A 17,842-nucleotide genomic window follows, 5' to 3' on the forward strand; every position below is an offset into this window, starting at 1 on the left:
AGTGAGGAAGGGCTCAGCCCCTCAAGGAGGGAGGGAACCTGCCCCCACCCCCACCCCCATCCCCGGCCTCCTGGAAATGCTGAGTTCTGACCTATAGCTTCCTCCTGCACTCTGCAGAGCCCTAACTGGAAGCTTCCAAAGTCCTGGGTGCCTCCATCCTTTCCATGCAAGTTACAGCATAAACATTAGCTTGCTGTTCCTTTGGATTGTAAACATCAATAGAAAAACCACAGGCTGACAGTTTTTACAAGCACTATTGTTTTCATTGTGATTCCCCGCCTCCTTTGGAAAAGCTCCCCTTCAGAAGTTTCTGAGTTGGTTACCTTATTACGTGGTGATTTCTACTTTGGGACATCCTCCAAACACACCTATATGTGTGTTTCTGCAGACGTCGGCTGACTGTCCTTCTCTGAAGTCTGGCTGGGCTCTGTTTCCATTAAATAGACTGAGCCATGTCTTCTTCATGCTTCTCAAACTACAGTGCTCAGTGGATAAATTTATCATTGTTTTCCTTATGTTCCACTATTTATTGTACAAATGGAATATTCGTATGTTCATGTAGAATTTCTTATCATCTTAAATAATCAAGTTTGAGGGTGTTTGTTTTAAAACTTGGCTGGTCTATACATCTCACCTGCTTTATATAAAGACAGATGAGAATAAACATGCTGGTAGATTGTCTTAGCACCTTATAGTTAGGTTTCTCTCTTAACATTAAGAGATATTAAGAATCAACTTGATTTACTCATATTTTCTCTCAAATAAAATATTTAATTTCTTTTTCAATAGTAAACTTTTTTATAACACCAAGCTCAGGACAAACATCACAAAACCATGAGCTATGATAACACAATCTAAAAATACAATCAATTCATTTCCACAAATTAGTTTGAAAAAGAGAGCTCAAGAGTTTGACCAAGTCTATAGATCCCAGAGTGCTGAGACCCATGACACATCTCCACATCTACAGCTTGACAAAAAGCTAGGATTGCACAGTTGTAATGCAGGGAGAGAGGATCATGAAATTCATTACTGCTGTGTTTAACTTCCTCATAATTACTTGACAATTCATAGCACAGGAGCCTCAAGTCTTGCTAACTATAAAAGATACAAGTTTACAATCGCTGCCTTTCATAATAATGGTACCATGCTCTATATTTATTTGTTCCTATTCACATTCAGTTTCAACTACCTGTGACTGAGTTTAAGGTAGCATGACTATGGTTCTGGAAATTGGTATGGTACAAATATCATCTAGAGTATCATGTAAGATTTAAATGGGAGGGAAGTAAAGTATTATCTACTGTCTTCTCATTTGGCATAGAAACTAAAAAAGAAAAAAAATCAGCATCTCTTCAGTGATAAAAATGAAGGCCTTTTGTGAGCATGGACACAATACATGGAATCTGTTTCTTTGCATGAATCTAGGAATCCAGGGAAAAGGACTCAAATTTTGTTGCTACCTTCCGGTTAGCCCATGTTAACAATGTACATCAGTTCAAGGTTGTTTGCATAAAGTTTCAGCATAGCACAAATGGACTGGATGAACCAGGATCCATCCTTAGAATTTTGCCAGGAATAGTAACCAGGTGCTGTGGAATAGGCATGCAGGAAGTTAGCCTCTACTGGCACGTCATGTCATGATCAATACCACTCTCTGTCTCAATGTCATAGTCTAGTTCTGTACCCTGGTAGGCCTGAGTGACAAAAAGCTTAGGTTTCCCAGTTAGACTTCTGCAATAATCTCCTCAGAAGAAGCTTGTTAATTTTTTCAGGTCAACAAATTATTCCTTCCTCACCGTGGCTCAGAATTACACAAATAAAGCTACTCCTTTTGCTATGATCTTCTTTAGAAACATTGTGCAGTAATTCTACAATTTCTTCACATGTAAGGTCATTTTTATTCCTGAATTTGTATTTTGAGTTCAGGAATGTTTCTCTGAGGGTTGCTGCATCTACATCTGTACCAGACAGAGATGACATCTTGAAAATCAAGCAAATTTAATCTGTATGAATATTAAAGTATCTGTCTTTAAAAAACTATGGAATCTGGGTTTGGTGGCATATACTTGTAATCCTAGCACTCTGGAGGCTAAGATTGAGAGTTCAAGAACATCATGACTGGGCTGGGAATATGGCCTAGTGGCAAGAGTGCTTGCCTCCTACACATGAAGCCCTTGGTTCGATTCCCCAGCACCACATATATGGAAAACGGCCAGAAGGGGCGCTGTGGCTCAGGTGGCAGAGTGCTAGCCTTGAGCGGGAAGAAGCCAGGGACAGTGCTCAGGCCCTGAGTCCAAGGCCCAGGACTGGCAAAAAAAAAAAAAAAAAAAAAAAGAACATCATGACTTACATAACAAGAGTCAGTGCTTTTATGAAAGTTCTTCTTCTTATTATATGTACACTCATTTCAGGATAATTCATTTTTGTAACTACAATCCAAGGATATCCCAGAGTCTATTGATTTGCTGCCATGGATCTTCCTTTCAAAAGTTTTAATGGATTTTTGAATCCACTGAATTTTCAGTGTTCTCCATGGCTACTTTTCTTTTTGCCAGTCCCAGGGCTTGAACTCAGGGCCTGGGCACTGTCCCTGGGCTTCTTTTGCTCAAGACCAGCACTCCATCATTTGAGGCATAGTACCACTTCTAGACTTTTCTATATACGTAGTGCTCAGGAATCGAACCCAGGGCTACATGTATGCTAGGCAAGTAGTCTACCACTAAGCCATATTCCAAGCCCCCCTGCCATAACTTTTGAAGTGCCTTTTCACAAAAGGTATTGGAACATATTTTGGTGTGTAAGTTGTTAACAGCAAAAAGTTATAAATTATGTCACTTCCAGATTACTGAAGATGAATATTTAAACTCACTTATTTGGGAAGCTGGGGGCATGGCTCAGGAGATAGAGCACTGGCCTAGCAAATCTGAGGTCATGAGTCCAAACTTCAGTACTACAAAAACAAAACAAAACACAAAAAGCCACAAAACCAAAACTATTTTTGAAATGTTTTATATGAGTTCTTGAATACAATTTGAGAATAAAAATAATAGAAAAGCTTGGGTTTTTGTTTTTCTTTTAGGAGGAGTAAAGAGCCATAGAAAGTCTTTGAGTAGAGAAGTCCATCTCCAGACAGCTTGTTGTAGGTTGCTAGGAAGGCAGAAGGTAGGAAGGAGCACAGGGTGGGAGGCAGGCAGGAGTGATTGCAAGGAGGCAGTGACAGAGGGCTGAAGATACCAGGCCAGCCCCTTTTGAGAACCTGAAATGGGAGCCTGCAGAGGTGTGGAGGAAATGAGAACTGAAACCTAGGCCTTGCTGTGGCTGTGGTCTGGACAGGTGTGGTTAACGGGAGAAGTGAAACAGTTGGGGTGAATGGCAGAATAGCTTTGAGGGCGGGGGACAGTTTGTGGTCTGTTTCCTGCCCTTGCCCTCACAGAGCCTACTTCTTTCCTTCTGCCAACCCTCTTTCTTCTGAGAGAAGCCACCATACTCCATCCTCATCTTTATCCGTCCAGCCCCTCAGGAGTCCTGCCCTGCCTATGCCCTGTACCCTGGTAGGCCTGGCTTCCTTGGATTCCTATCATTTGACTCTCCAACTGCCTGAGCAGTGGAATGATCAGGTTCTGCTACAGAGACAGATTTGATTTTGTGATCTTGCTTTACCATGTTTGTTACTGGTATCTGGCTGTAGATGCCCATGTCTCATTTGTCTCTGCCTCTGGTTTTTGAGAGTGATAGAACTAACAGAATCAGGTCCTGGGCCTCCAAAAAAAGCTAGTATTGCATTTGACTCTTCTGAAACAGGAACACTAAAGTGGCTGATTGCAGGTTGGGCTGGCTAGTTCTTACTTCAGGAGAAAGTCTCCACCTGACTAATCCAAATGGCAGATCTATGTGGAGGGTCCTGTATCAGCCAAAGAGAGACTAATAATGGGGCAACTGTACTGAGGTGTGCTCAGACAAAGAAAAAATAAGAGAGTGAAGAATTATATTCCTGGAGCCAAGTGAGACATAGGACTGCCTCGTAGGAACTGGGATCAAGGAAATAACATGGGGAGAAACATTCACAGCTCTCTACGAGCGTTCTGTTTTCATTTTTTGGTCATTGGGCTTGAACTCAGGGCCTAGGAGTTGTCCCTAAGTTCTTTTGCTCAAGGCTAGTTAGTGGTCTACTACTTTGAACCACAGCTCTCCTTCTGATTTTTGAGTAGTTAATTGGAGATAAGAGTCTCATGGGGACTTTTCTTCCTGAGCTGGTTTTGAACCATGATCCTCAGATCTCAGATCTCAACCTCTCGAACGAGGATTTATAGGTGTGAGCTACCCAGCATCCAGTTTCTCTCTGATCTTATTCTATAGTTTTCCTCATTGTCTAAACCAGCACAAGTGGAAGCCAATTGGCAAGAGGTGGTGGTCGTGCAGTCCTCAGGGGTCAGCCTCCTATAAAGGGTACAAATGGAGATTAATCATTTCCAGATGGGCCTGAAAGATTATTGCTCAGGTGCAACATCTGGATACAGTCACTTCCCTGTGTTCAGTGCTGGGTTGGAGGAAGTTTTTCCAGCTGCCCCAGAGAGGAACAGTGAAGCCATCTTTTCCCTTCCCTTTCCATGTTTTCCTTTCCCTTCCCTTCCCTTCCCTTCCCTTCCCTTCCCTTCCCTTCCCTTCCCTTCCCTTCCTTCCTTTCCCTCTCCTCCCCCTCCCTCCCCTCCTCCTCCCTCTCTCCCCTCCTCTTCCTCTCCTCTCCTCTCCCCTTCTTTTGTACTTCAGCCTTTTGAGTAGCTAGGATTATAGGCTTGGGTTACCAGCACCCCACTCAAAGCTTTATCTTTAGATTTATTCCATACCACCTCCAAAGTATTCTCTGATCTGATGGCTAAAAAAACTAGAGAATTTGAGCTAGAGAAGTAGTTCAGTGATAGAACACTTGCTTAGCATTCATGAGGCTCTTTGTTTGATCACCAGCACTGAAACAAGAACACTGTCCAGATTATCCAGGTAAGAATACATAGCTAGAAAGAAGCAGGCCAACCTGACTTAGAGCGTAATTTAAATTCTTAACTGAGTATGCAGAGAGGATAAACATGGAAGTCAGTGTGGCCCAGCCCAAGGTGTCTTATGCTTCAGATCTAGTCCATCCTCTCCTCATTGGCTACCTAACTCACAAGCCACCCCCTGGGTGGAGTAGCAATGAGGTCACAGGCCCAGTGAAGACAGAAGATCAAATATCAGTGGGCAAAGGACCAGATTGCGTAGGCCTCAGGCACACCCTCCTTTTAGCCTGCTGGACCAGGCCTCCTATTCTGTGACCTGGATGTCCACACTAATGTGCTACTTCTGGTCAACCTCTGAGCATTTCAGACTTCAAATCTATCCATCCAACATGCATGCTGGGTACGATACCTTATTTTAGGTGTGAGGGGCAATGATAGGATGGTTGAGATGGTCAATATATATGCCTATAACAAAGCAGGATAAATGCCAGAAAGAGGCATTAAAATTGTTTTTATTTGTTTGAGGCAGGATTTCACTATATAGTCCAGGATGGCCTGGACCTCACTGTTTCCTGCCTTATCCTCCTGAATACTGGGATTAAACATGATCACCAAGATGCCCATCTTATATGTTTATTTATTGTTTGCAGTACTGGAGTTTGAACTCAGGGCCTCATTTTGCTAGACAGGTGCTGAGTCATGTCTTTAGCCCTTTTTTTCCAAGATAGGGTCTAACTTTTTTCCCCAGGTCTGGGCCCCAACTATGACCTAATTTCATGTTTCCTGCCATAACTGGAATGACAGACATATGCAACCATACCCAACTTCTGTTAGGATGGAATCTTAGAGATCTCTCCTACACATACACACACACACTCACACACACACACTCACACACACACTGCCTGGAACCACAATCTTCTAAATCTCAGCTTCCTAAATAGCTGGGATGACAAGTGCATGCTACTGCACTTCAGACTATTGGCTGAAAAGGGGTCTCTGGAACTATGTGCTTATGCTGACCTTGAACTGCAATGTTTTCAAACTCAGCTTCCAAAGAAACTAGAACGAGAGGCATGAACCACAGTGCCTGGTGCACAATGTTCATCTTGTTTGTTTTTTTTTTCCAGTCCTGGGCCTTGGACTCAGAGCTTGAGCACTGTCCCTGGCTTCTTTTTGCTCAAGGCTAGCACTCTGCCACTTGAGCCACAGCGCCACTTCTGGCCGTTTTCTATATATGTGGTGCTGGGGAATTGAACCCAGGGCTTCATGTATGGAAGGCAAGCACTCTTGCCACTAGGCTATATTCCCAGCCACGTTCATCTTGTTTTTGTTTTTGTTTTGGCCAGTCTTAGGCCGTGAACTCAGGGCCTGAGCACTGTCCCTGGCTTCTTTTTTGCTCAAGGCTAGCACTCTGCCACTTGAGCCACAGCGCCACTTCTGGCCATTTTCTGTATATGTGGTGCTGAGGAATCGAACCCAGGGCCTCATGTATACGAGGCAAGCACTCTTGCCACTAGGCCATATTCCCAGCACCCACAATGTTCATCTTTAAGGATTGCTTTTTAAAATTTACAACAAAGATCCAAGAGGAGGACCAACTGAAGGCTCATTTTCTAGCATTCATTTCTCAAGATTATTCTCAAATGTGATTCAGGCCCATCAGCTTGTGTTTTTTGCTCTTGCTGTTCCTCTATTGGGAGTGTTCAGCTCCCATGCATCAATGTGCACTCTTTTTCTTTCTCTTTTTGCTTTTATTCTTTTTTATTCTGGAGCTTGCACTCAGCCCGGGTGTTGCCCCTTAGCTTTTTTACTCAAGGCTGGTGCTCTACCACTTGAGCAACACTTTCACTTTGCTTTTTTTTGCTGGTTAATTGGAGATAAGAGTCTCACTGACTTTTTTGCCCGTGTTGGCGTTGACCTGCACTCCTCAGATCTCAGCCTTCTGAGAAGCTAGGATACAGGTCTGAGCCATCATCACTTAGCTTCAATGTGCATTTATAATGCAGCCTTCCAGGATCCTTCTTTTAGACAGAGGCAGTCTTCTCTGTACTTAGAACTACCATAGCACTGGGCTTTGGAATTTCTCACTCAGATTCAAACAATAGGAAAGGGAATTCTAGGCCTTGTCTCTGTCTATATTGAGAGCTCCTAGTAATCCGATTTTTATTCTCCCTTCCTTGAACACTATAGATGCACACCCGTTTGGTTAGTTAAAATGCAAACCTCCATGAGGAGGGGGCTGGGTGAGCCCAACAACTCTGATGGAGTGAGTAACCCCGGACACAGGAGCAGAGCCATTTGGTGGTCCTGCTCCTTCCTAATTATGTGATCTCAGGCAAGCAATTTAACCCCATCGTTAAAATCAAGATAATAGAGGTTGAGAGAATCACTAGGTTAACACATCAAAGCCCCCAGAGCCCTGCTTGGTGCCTCCTAAGCATCCAAGAAAATGTTAGCTATTATTATGACAGCTATTGTTAAGAGTCAGCTGGGTGTGCATTGTGAACCACTCCTTACATCCAAGCAAAGCTGGTACAGACGTGCATGCTGGCTCAACACAGCCATACTTAGAAATGCAGGAGTCCGGGCGACTAGAATCCCATTTTAGAGATGGACAGAAGTTCAGGGAAGTCAGAGCTTCCTCTTCCTCCTCCTCCTCCTCTTCTTTTGCCAGTCAGGAGACTTGAACTCAGGGCTGGGTGCTATCCTTGAGATCTGTTGCTCAAGGCTAGCGCACTACTTCCAGTTTTCTGGTAGTTAAACTGAGATGAGTCTCATGGGCTTTCCTGCCCAGGCTGGCTTTGAACTGTGATCTTCAGATATCAGCTTCCTGAGTAGCCAGCAGCACTTGGCAGGAGACTTCATTTCTTGTTTTTTTTTTTGTTTTGTTTTTTTTTTGGCCAGTCCTGGGGCTTGGACTCAGAGCCTGAGCACTGTCCCTGGCTTCTTTTTGCTCAAGGCTAGCCCTCTGCCATTTGAGCCACAGCGCCACTTCTGGCCGTTTTTTATATGTGTGGTACTGGGGAATCGAACCCAGGGCTTCATGTATACAAGGCAAGCACTCTTGCCACTAGGTCATATTCCCAGCCCGAGCCTTCATTTCTTGAACACACATCTATTGAGCCCTTTCTCTGAGTCAGGCACAGCCTCTTGTCACACACCAGGTGTCCTGCATCCTCATAGGAGATGAAGCAAGAATCCCCAGGTGGTTCAGCAATCAGCCTCTGAAAATCTTCAGAAGTACTTGGACTCTAAGGTAGTAGATACAGGGTACCAAGCTTCAAGTGTGGCCCTGTGCTTATGGGGGGCACAACCCTCCAGTGGTGGCTCAGCACAGCAATGGTAACAGCATGGACCGCCCTGGTTATCTGGGTACAGATGAGTGCCACTTAACTGGCTTTGTGCCCTGTAGACAGGTTACTTAACCGATCAATGCTTCATCTGTGAAATGGGGCTAATAATAGTTCCTACCTCAGACTTATTGTGAGAATTAAATTAGTTATCTGAGTGAAGTGCTTGGAATGTCTGCCACATCCTAACTATTCTAAGGCATGAGTTGGTATTAATGTGCCGAGGGTAGACTAGCATCTGACAGAAGGAGGGGGTGGTGGCAGCTTCCATGCTTTTCACCCCAGGATTGGCTCTGTGTGCATCGTGGGCGGCCTCTGTCTCTTGGGGAGACTCACCACCTGCTCCTTTCCGCTCAAAGTGCTTTCCTGAGCCAGGGAATTCCCTCCCATGGAGACAGACCTCGGCTTCAGACATCCTGATACCAGATGCTCTGCCTACAGCAGCACAACAAGAATTAGATCTTGTCTGGGGGCCCAGGCCAGCCTGGAAAGACAGGCAGGTTCAGGAGCAGGGGGCATCCACTTTAGAAGGCTGGAAGTGGGAAGAGAGCACAAACCTGGGAGTCTCTCTTCTGCCCACTCTGTGCCAGCTTTGGCTGAGGGTAGTGCTGCTGACAGGGGTAGGGCAAGCGCCCAGGGACAACAGACAGCTTGCCAGAGTGTCTGCCAGCCCTCCAGGACACTCATTTTGGCCCTCTGCCTTCCAGCAGTGAGAGGAAAGTGTATTTTGTTTAGGCATTAACCGGAAGCCTGTGAGAAAATAGGGGGGCAGGCTAAGCTGGGCAGAGCCTACTTCCTTCACAAGCCAGCCTACTTGGTGATAGGATTGGCATTTCCTCATCTTGCTGGCCCACTCCTGCAAGTCCATCTTTTCCCCCTGGTCCCTGCCTGACGCTCCTTCCCCAGCTTAGCCTCTCAATAAAAGGGGCTCACAGACTGGCAGCACCCTGTGTCTCCCAGGTTGGGCCTCAGAGAAACTGCCTAGCGGAACATTGGTGTTGCAGATGAGGAAATTGTGACTGCGGGAGAAGCAGGGAAGGGACTTCCCAGGTCCTCATAGTGAGTCAGGAAAGCACTGGGATCTTGGTTGAGCTCAACTTCCCACCATGGGAATTCCTCTTCTTGTTTCTTTTTGATGATGATGATGATGATGATGATGATGATATTGCCAGTCCTGGGGCTTAGACTCAGGGCCTGAGCACTGTCCCTGGCTTCTTTATGCTCAAGGCTAGCACTCTACCACTTGAGCCACAGCACCTCTTCGGCTTTTTCTGTTTATGTGGTGCTTAGGTATTGAACCCAGGGCTTTATGCATGCAAGGCGAGCACTCTACCACTAAGCCACATTCCCAGCCCTTCTTGTTTCTTTTTATAATTACAAACAAGTTGGATGTTAGCGGCTCATCCCTGTCATCCTAGCTACTTAGGAGGCTGAGATGTGAAGATCACCATTTGAAGCCAGCCAAGGAAGGAAAGTCTTCCAATAAACTATTTGAAAATAAAAAGGCCAGAAGTGACTCAAGAGCTAGAATGCTAGCCTTGAACAATAGCAGCCCAGGGACAGTACCTAGGTCTTGAGTCAAAGCTCCAGGACCAGCATTGAAAAACAAACAAAACCCCAACAAACTTACAAACAAAACCAGAACAAAATGAAGGAAAATTCACATTTGTAGGCTAACAAAGTTGCAGGCACTTTAAACATTCTCAACATAACCCTGTAAACATTCTCCCCCTGTCCCTCCCCCCATTCATTCACTGGGCCTTGAACACAGGGCCTTCTGCTCTTGCTTGGCTTTTCCCACTTCTGGCTTTTTCCTTGTTAAGTGAAGAGTCTCACAGACTTTTCTGCCAGGGCTGGCTTTAGACTGGGATCATCAGATCTCAGCCTTCTCAGTAGCTAGGATTATAGGAGACTTTTCTCTCTGTGCTAGCTTTGAACTAGATCCTCAGCTTTCTCAGTAGCTAGGATTACAGAGGTGTGAGCCACCAGTGTCTGACTTGTTTTCCTTTTACATATTAAGAAAAACCAGCTGAAAGAGGCTTCGAGACTGATTGGAAACTCAAAGCTAGACAGAGGAGGAACCATATGTCTAACTCATGTATGCTGGATCCTGAACTCTAGAAACATCATCCTTCCACCCAAACTGACTATTCTACTCTTCGGTGCCTGGTTTTCAGAGCTGTAACCATAGCACAGTTCCAGGTGGAAGATTATCTCAGAGTCCTACATAGGTACTCAGGCTTCTCTGCCACATCTCAGGATTGGCAGTCATCAGCTTACACAACTACTCAGCCCTTCATAGAACATGTTCCTGAAACTTCACTAAATTGTGCAGTGTCGGAAGACAGGACCTAGTCTGCTATTCTCCTGCTACAATTGTGGAAACTGAGGCTGAGAGGAAATGATGTGTCAGAGTTCATACTCAGCAAGTGCCTGACAAAGAGAAGCCTAGAATTTGATTTCCTGACTCCTAATATCAAAACAATGTGTCTGCTAACTCTTACCACAGTCCTAGAGCTAACTAATCACCACCCCCAACTTCTGAGCTGTTATATTTACTTTCTGGAAGAGGAACAAACTAACTAGACAATTCCCCTACCCCAGTACCTGTCTCTTAAGGATTTGCCTCTGGCCTTAAGTCCCTGGGACCCTATAACTCCCTGGCCTTGTATGACCCCATTCACAGCACTGACCTTTGGTCTAGGTACTGAAATGGGGAGTTCCTTTGGGGCAGAACCTTGGTCTTATCTAGAGATTTACTCATGATTAAGCTCAGAATAAGGGGCTTGCTGAATAGTACTGGAAGAAATCCAAGAGCCTAGTTTTACCACAATACACTATGTTCCCTATGAAGATCCTTTGCCTTCCAGTAGCCACCATCCTAAGAGCTAGGATTCTATCGGGAGAGCTGGCTAGAGGGGATACTCCCCTAGGGCTGATTGGAAGGCTATGTTGAAAGGATCAATTTAGGGAGGAGCAAAGATGGCAGGATTGGGAAGGGAAGAGAGGGTAGGGAAAAGTGAGTGGGGTAGAATGGAAGTAACTGGGGGAGGGCGGCTTACAAAGTGCATTGCGGGATGCTTTGACTTGGTGGGGTCCAGGCAGGGAACAGCTGGCATTAGGGTGTGCTGACAAGCATTCCTGAGTAGTCTGTTCCAATGTAGGTAAGGGATAGTAATAGGCAGGAGAGGGAGTGGACAGGGCTGTGGACTTAAGCTGCAGGAAGTGTTGGAGTTTCTTGGTACAGTGTGGGCAGGTGATCTAGTGACCACCTTCTCTGGAGAGAGCCTTGAGTGGTGTCAATTTGCCCTGGATCTGGGGCAGAGGGGCTTCTCCTATCATAGCACTGACAATCTTCTGCATACTTTGCTTCCCTACAATTTCTTCCAGGAAGCCTGTGGAATATCAGACAAGCTGGTAGGGTGTGTGTGTGTGTGTGTGTGTGTGTGTGTGTGTGTGTGTGTGTGTGTTGGTCCTGAGGCTCGAACTCAGGGCCTGGGCACTGTCCTTGAACTTTTTTGCTCTACTATTTGAGCCACAGCTCCACTTTATGAATTTTTTGTGCTTCATTGGGTGGTGAGTCTCACTGATTTTCTTGCTTGGGCTTGGCTTTGAAATGTGATCCTCAGGTCAGAGTGTCCTGAATAGTTAGGATTACAGACACAAGCCACTAACACCCAGCCCCATGGAAGCTTTTGAACCTGGTTCTGAGTGAACCTTACAGTTGTATACAGTGTATACAGTGTATTGGGAGAGGTGTCCTACAGCACACTAAAGGGAGGGCTCAGCTTCAGAAGCCAGAGGGAGCCTGGGCCAGACCTGGTTCTCCTTTATTAACTATGTGACCTTAGATAGGTCATTCTGTCTCTGAGCTTATGAAATCTGTAAAATGGGGTCATATATATTATGAGTGTTTGTTGTGAAGGTTGGGAACAATGTAAATAATATGTCTATCTCAATGACCCAAACATACAGGCAGTGGTAGCTATTAACTTCTTTCTAGGGTAAGAATTCTATATGTGACTAGCTGCTGGCTCACACCTGTAATCCTAGTTACTCAGGAAGCTGAGATCTGAGGATTGGGGTTTGAAGCCGGTTTGGGCAGGAAAGTCCGTGAGACTCATTTCTAGCTAACCACCAAGAAGCTGGGAAGTATGGCTCAAGTGGCAGGAGTGCCAGCCTTGGGCAGAAAAGGCTAAGGAACAGTGTCCATGCCCTGACTTCAGGCCCCAGGATAGGCACAAAACAAAACTTAAAGAAAGAAAAATAAGGAAATAAAATTCCACCTGTGGCTCTTTGATGGAAGGGAGACAGTATTTGCTTCTGTAGTCCCAGGGATGAGGAACATCCACTCTTGGGACATCTCTGCCTACAAAATCTTTTTCCTGAGACCCAACTGAGGCCTGGCCTAGTTCTGTCTCTCAGGCCACAGTGCATGCTAATCTGCATTTCTCCTAAAGAATCTCAAGAGATTGTACTGGTAACACAGTGCTGGCCTGTATTGAAGAAACAAGGCTCTGGAAATCCCTACTTGTTCAGAGGAGTCCTTTATTTTCATTTTTTAAAATTATAAATGAGTATCTTTAAGTAGTTGTACAAAGAAGTTACCCTTTAACAAATCTGCTTATTAAATAAAATGCATTTTGATTGATGTCACTCCTTTATCATCCCTTCTCATCCCTCCAGCTGAAGGCATTTAAAATCAGGCTTATAGAAGTCACAGAAATCCTTTGCTCTGTCCCATAGTTTAGAATGTATGGGCTTTATGTTTATGTTCTTTTATTTGTTTTGTTTTTGTTGCCAGTCCTGGGGCATGGACTCAGGGCCTGAGCACTGTCCCTGGTTTCTTTTTGCTCAAGGCTAGCACTCTACCACTTGAGCCACAGTACTACTTCTGGCTTTTATCTATATATGTGGTGCGGAGGAATCGAACCCAGGGCTTCATGTATACGAGGAGAGCACTCTACCACTAGGCCATATTCCCAGCCCTCTCCCAGCTCTTTTAAACATTCTCCATGGAGGACCATTCCTTATGAAAGAATTGGGTTCTAGGCATTCAACTTTTGGTGTTTTGAGACAAGATTCTCATTGTGTAGCTGGCCTCAAACTTGCAATCCTCTTGCTTCAGCCTTCTGAGTGCTGGGGTCACAGGTGTACTTTATCATGCCCAGTATCACTTACCTTATTCTGCAAAAGGACTCCAGAGAAGGCCTAGTAGGTCAATGGTCTAGGCTGGATCCTAAATCTCTCAACATCCAGCATCTTTATACCCTTGGTATTTGTTGTAGGGGGCAGGGCTGACTCCATTTTGATTAGGGAAACATGGCAGGAAATATTGGGGGGATTAGATCAACCTGATCCCCAAATTTTGCTTCTGTAAATGGCTTGCTTGTTATTTGCTCTACCCCGTGTTAACTTCTTACATCTGTGCCACGCTTGCTTTGTTGCACGCTCTACCTCCTGCATCAACCTCCTACATCTGTGAAGTTATTGTGTGCTCTACCCCCTGCGTCAAGCCCCTACATCCGTGCTACGCTTTTACCTTTATAAATCCCAATTTGAGGACTGCTCGGGGTCATGGTGGCAGCTCCGGAGTCTACACCGTGTTCCTGGCCAGTCAGACCACTTTTCACTGGTGTAGTTTCAGATCCCGAGTCTGTGCTGCGTCCCTGGCCAGTCAGTTCGCTTTTTGCTTCCCCAATAAGTCCATCTTTTTGCTTGAGACTGTCTCTCAGTGGTGAACTCCTGGAGGGATGGGGAATCCCCTCCCCCTCGAACCCCGTAATATTTCTAACCCCATAACAGTATTCACTTTTTGAGGAGGGAGGTAAAAGGAGGATAATGTCTTGGCCAGAGCAGTTGCATCCAACTCTTTGTTAGTCTCCTGCTGTGTTCATGGAGGGCACTGCATCTGAGCAAGTGCTGCGAATCCCTCCCCTACAAGTCCAGTGTCATTCATGGGATGGTTGGTCTAAAAATTGGCCTTGGTGTAACATAGGCTGATGCTGTCCAGCTCAACCCTATATTCCCAGTGCTCCACAAGCTTTGAGTAGAGCAGGATGGTAGTATATATTCTTTGAACAAATGACAAATCTTGAGCAATCAATGGTTTTATTTTTTTCTTTTGCCTCTCCTAGGGCTTAAACTCTGTCTGAGGGCTGTCCTGAGCTTCTTTTGCTCAACTGGAACACTCTACCACTTGAGGCACGGTACCACTTCCGGAGTTTTCTGAGTAGTTTATTGGAGATAAGTCTCACGGAGTTTCCTGCCTGGGCTGTCTTTGAACCATGATCCTTAGATCTTAGCATCCTGAGTAGCTAGGATTATAGGCGTGAGCCACCCACACCCAGCTTAACAAATGGTATTTCTTGAGTACTATGTGTGGGGTCCTGTTAGGAGAAATTCTCCTTAATTCAACAAATGTGTGAGGAAGGCATTATGTCCCCACGTTTTAAGTGAGGAAATGAAGCCTTAACATCAGGAAATAACTAGCTTAAGGCTCCACAATGGTGAGGGCTGAGACTGGAGCCCAGTTTTGCTACCTCTGGCTCTAGCTAGCGGTGGCCCCCAGGCACCAACCGGTTTGCTTGCCCCAAGGCCTTTCCTGATGTACTTGAGGGCTCTGGTGGAGGGTTGACTTTTGAATGCCTTCAAGGAAACTAGAAACTGAAAGACTGGTCTCCTAGTTTGTACTAAGTTCTAGATCTATCTGACTCCAGCAGAGCCATGAATCTTTTTTCCTGCACAAGAAAATAGTCTAACTCAATGCAAACCACCTGGGTTCAAATTCCACTGTCCCAATTTTTGGCCACTTGTGGCCATCTGGCAAGTTACCCTGTTCTATCCAGACTTCAATGACCTTCCTCTTTGGCCTGAATTGCACTTGAGAACAGCTGAGACTCCCAACTTCCGGAAAACTGGTGGGTGACCCAGCTCACCCTCCTCATACATAGCCCTGTATTTCAGAACAACTTAGGTATGAGGAAGAGGTATTTTCACTTTTAAGGAGCGCAAAAGGAGCAAACACCACTCCTTCAGCTGATCTGGTCAGATTAGTAAGGGGTGTGGAAGGATCTTAGTTTAACCCAGGCTATCAGGCTGTGACAAGCGGGGTAGACTTACAGATAAGGGCTTCCCCCATGCCCTTTGCTGTATCCTCTACTTTTCCCTATGGTTATCATGCATCCTTCTTCCCTTCTTTCCCCTCTTCCTTTTTATGTGGTGCTGAGGATGAACTCAAGGCCTTCACGATGCTAGGTAAGCTACTCCTGTCTCCAGTTCCTGCATCAGTTTCTTTACAACCTATAGAACCTTTCCTGCCCCCAGAGATTCCAGTTCTGCCGTGTGACCTTCAGAATGTCTCCAGTTCTCTGCAGACAATAGCCTTCACCCATGACATGGGGGCCTTAAGACCATTCTGTTCTCTTCCAGCAGAGATTCCGGTGACCTCCTCTTGGGTGCACTACAGTAGAGCCATTTGTTCTTTTGCAGGACAATTGCTTACCTCCTCCACCCCAACCCCATATCTTAACGGCCTGGCACTTGCGATCAGTTGCAAAAAGGACTCCATGCTCAATCTAGATTTTCGTGGTAGGGATCCAGAGAAAAGACACACACACACACACAAAGCTCTCCCAAACAAAAAACGGGTACTCCCTTATTGTCACCGGCATGCTGACCCCTCCCCATTGCAAAAAAATAAAATAAAATAAAATCGCACTTCGAGCCTCCCACCCCTATCACACCTCCCCACACAAACGCCGCATGCAGGTCCCTGAAGCCAGCAGGAGGCGGGGGCGGCCTGTGCGCGTGCGTCGGCGCCGAGCCCTCTCCCGCCCACGTGCGCGCCCCCGGCCGGAGACGCGCACCGCGGCCGGCTGGCGGGAAAGCGCGCGGGAAGCCCCCGGCTGCCTCTCCGTGTGGGGGGAGGGAGGACTTGGAGGCGTTCGGAACGTGCCACTCTCAGTGAGAACGGGGGGACTTTCGCGCTCCTTGGGTTTTCCTACTCCTCCCATCCGTTCACCATTCCGTTAGTTCCCCCTGCGCCCCCCCCCACCCCCCCAGCACAGTGCGGAGCCCCGCGCCGCGACCTCGCTCGCTCGCTCGCTCGCAAGCTGCAGCCTGGCTCGGGGCCTCGGAAGCCGGCGAAGGATCGCGCTGTTCCCACCGCCGCCGGAGCGGGGCGCTGCACGGCGCAGCGCGGCCGGAAATTCCCGCGGCCTGAGTGGCGGAGCTCTAGCTGGGAGCGCGGCGCCGCCTTCCTCCACGCCGGGTCGGGCGGGGGCGTTGAGCGCCGCGAGGGCCGGGCTGCCCGAGGGGGTGGGGTGGGGAGGGGTGGGGGCGCCGCCGCCGCCGCCGCCGCGGCGGGCGGGGAGCGCGGGCGACGCGGCTGCTGTTCCCTAGCGGCTCCGCGAGCCGGGAGACCCTCGCGCCCCCCGCTCCCGGCCCCCGCCCCCTCGCGGTCTCCGCCTCCTTTCCCTCACACACCCCCCGGGCTGCCCGGGCCCCAGGCCTTCCCCCGCGCTCCTCCTCCGTCCTCTTCACACACTCGCTCCGACCTGGGTCCTTTTGCTGCCCGCCGGCCTGGCAGCCTCCGGGGCGAGTCCTCCTCGGGCTCCCTTTCACACACACACACACACACACACGCACGCACGCACGCGCCCTCGCTCGCAGGGCGGCCCCCTCTTCCCCAGCCTCCCTCCTGACCGACCGTCCTTTAAAGGCCGCCGTCGGGGAAGGATTGATGTCCCTTCAGCATCATGCAGCCGCCGCCGAGGAAGGTAAGGACGCCGCGGGAGGGCTTCGGAGCTTGGAAGGGATGCCGACCGGGGACGCGACCCGGGCCACCCCTGCGCCCCCTCCCCCTTCTTCCCGCGAGGGGCCGTGACCGCGGTCGCCGGGGGGGGGGGCTTGTCACTGAGTTGCCGCCGGCTCCTGGCGGGGTGGGGGGGGTGGGGTGGGGTGGGGGCGCGCGTGCGAGGTGCCTTTCCATCCGAGGGGCAGCCGGGACGCCGGTAGCGCTGGAACCCCACCCCCCACCCCGTTCCCCCAACCCGGTATTTTGCAAGAGTTTTGGGTGTGTATTTAGGTGTGTGCGCCCGCGTGGTCATGCTGCCCACTGCAGAATGCATTCCCCGGGCTGCACCGAGGGGAGGCAGGGGGGAGCCCCTGCAGATTTGCAGAGCCCCAGTACGTGTGTGATTGTTTAGTCTGCACCAGGTTGGAGCCCACGAGACGGTTGTCGCCACCCCTGCGTGTTTTATTTGTGTGTGTGTGTGGGGGGGGTTGGTTCAAGCCCAGCGGTAAGGTTTGGCCTGTCTCTCCCCCCCCCCCCCACCCCTTTTCCCGGGACTGCCGTAAAGAAGTTGGAACAGTCACCGCCCTTCCACCCCAAGGAAAAGCAAATTGACGGATCCTGCCTTTCTCTCTCTCCCCCCCTACCCCGCCCCGCCCCGCTTCTGGCTAGGGGGCCAGGAAACCGAGGCACTTCCCCCA

At 47.9% G+C, this 17,842-nt stretch overlaps 1 protein-coding gene and 1 pseudogene across 2 annotated transcripts in view; one reads left to right on the top strand and one right to left on the bottom strand.

Moving 5' to 3' along the window:
• Positions 1-1,037: 1,037 nt before the first annotated feature.
• Positions 1,038-2,537, bottom strand: LOC125361846 (annotated as a pseudogene).
• Positions 2,538-16,691: 14,154 nt separating this feature from the next.
• Positions 16,692-17,842, top strand: part of Fchsd2 (FCH and double SH3 domains 2) — a 189,601-nt gene continuing 188,450 nt past the window's right edge. The window contains exon 1 of one of the 2 annotated variants that reach the window (XM_048359599.1): positions 16,692-17,127. In XM_048359599.1, the coding sequence (XP_048215556.1) occupies positions 17,107-17,127 (21 nt within the window). In that variant the 5' untranslated portion in view covers positions 16,692-17,106. The remainder of the gene's footprint in view (positions 17,128-17,842) is intronic. The other variant, XM_048359598.1, reaches the window with a different exon arrangement.

The sequence above is a fragment of the Perognathus longimembris genome, chromosome 13 (genome assembly GCF_023159225.1).
Source record: "Perognathus longimembris pacificus isolate PPM17 chromosome 13, ASM2315922v1, whole genome shotgun sequence".
NCBI classification, from domain to species: domain Eukaryota; kingdom Metazoa; phylum Chordata; class Mammalia; order Rodentia; family Heteromyidae; genus Perognathus; species Perognathus longimembris.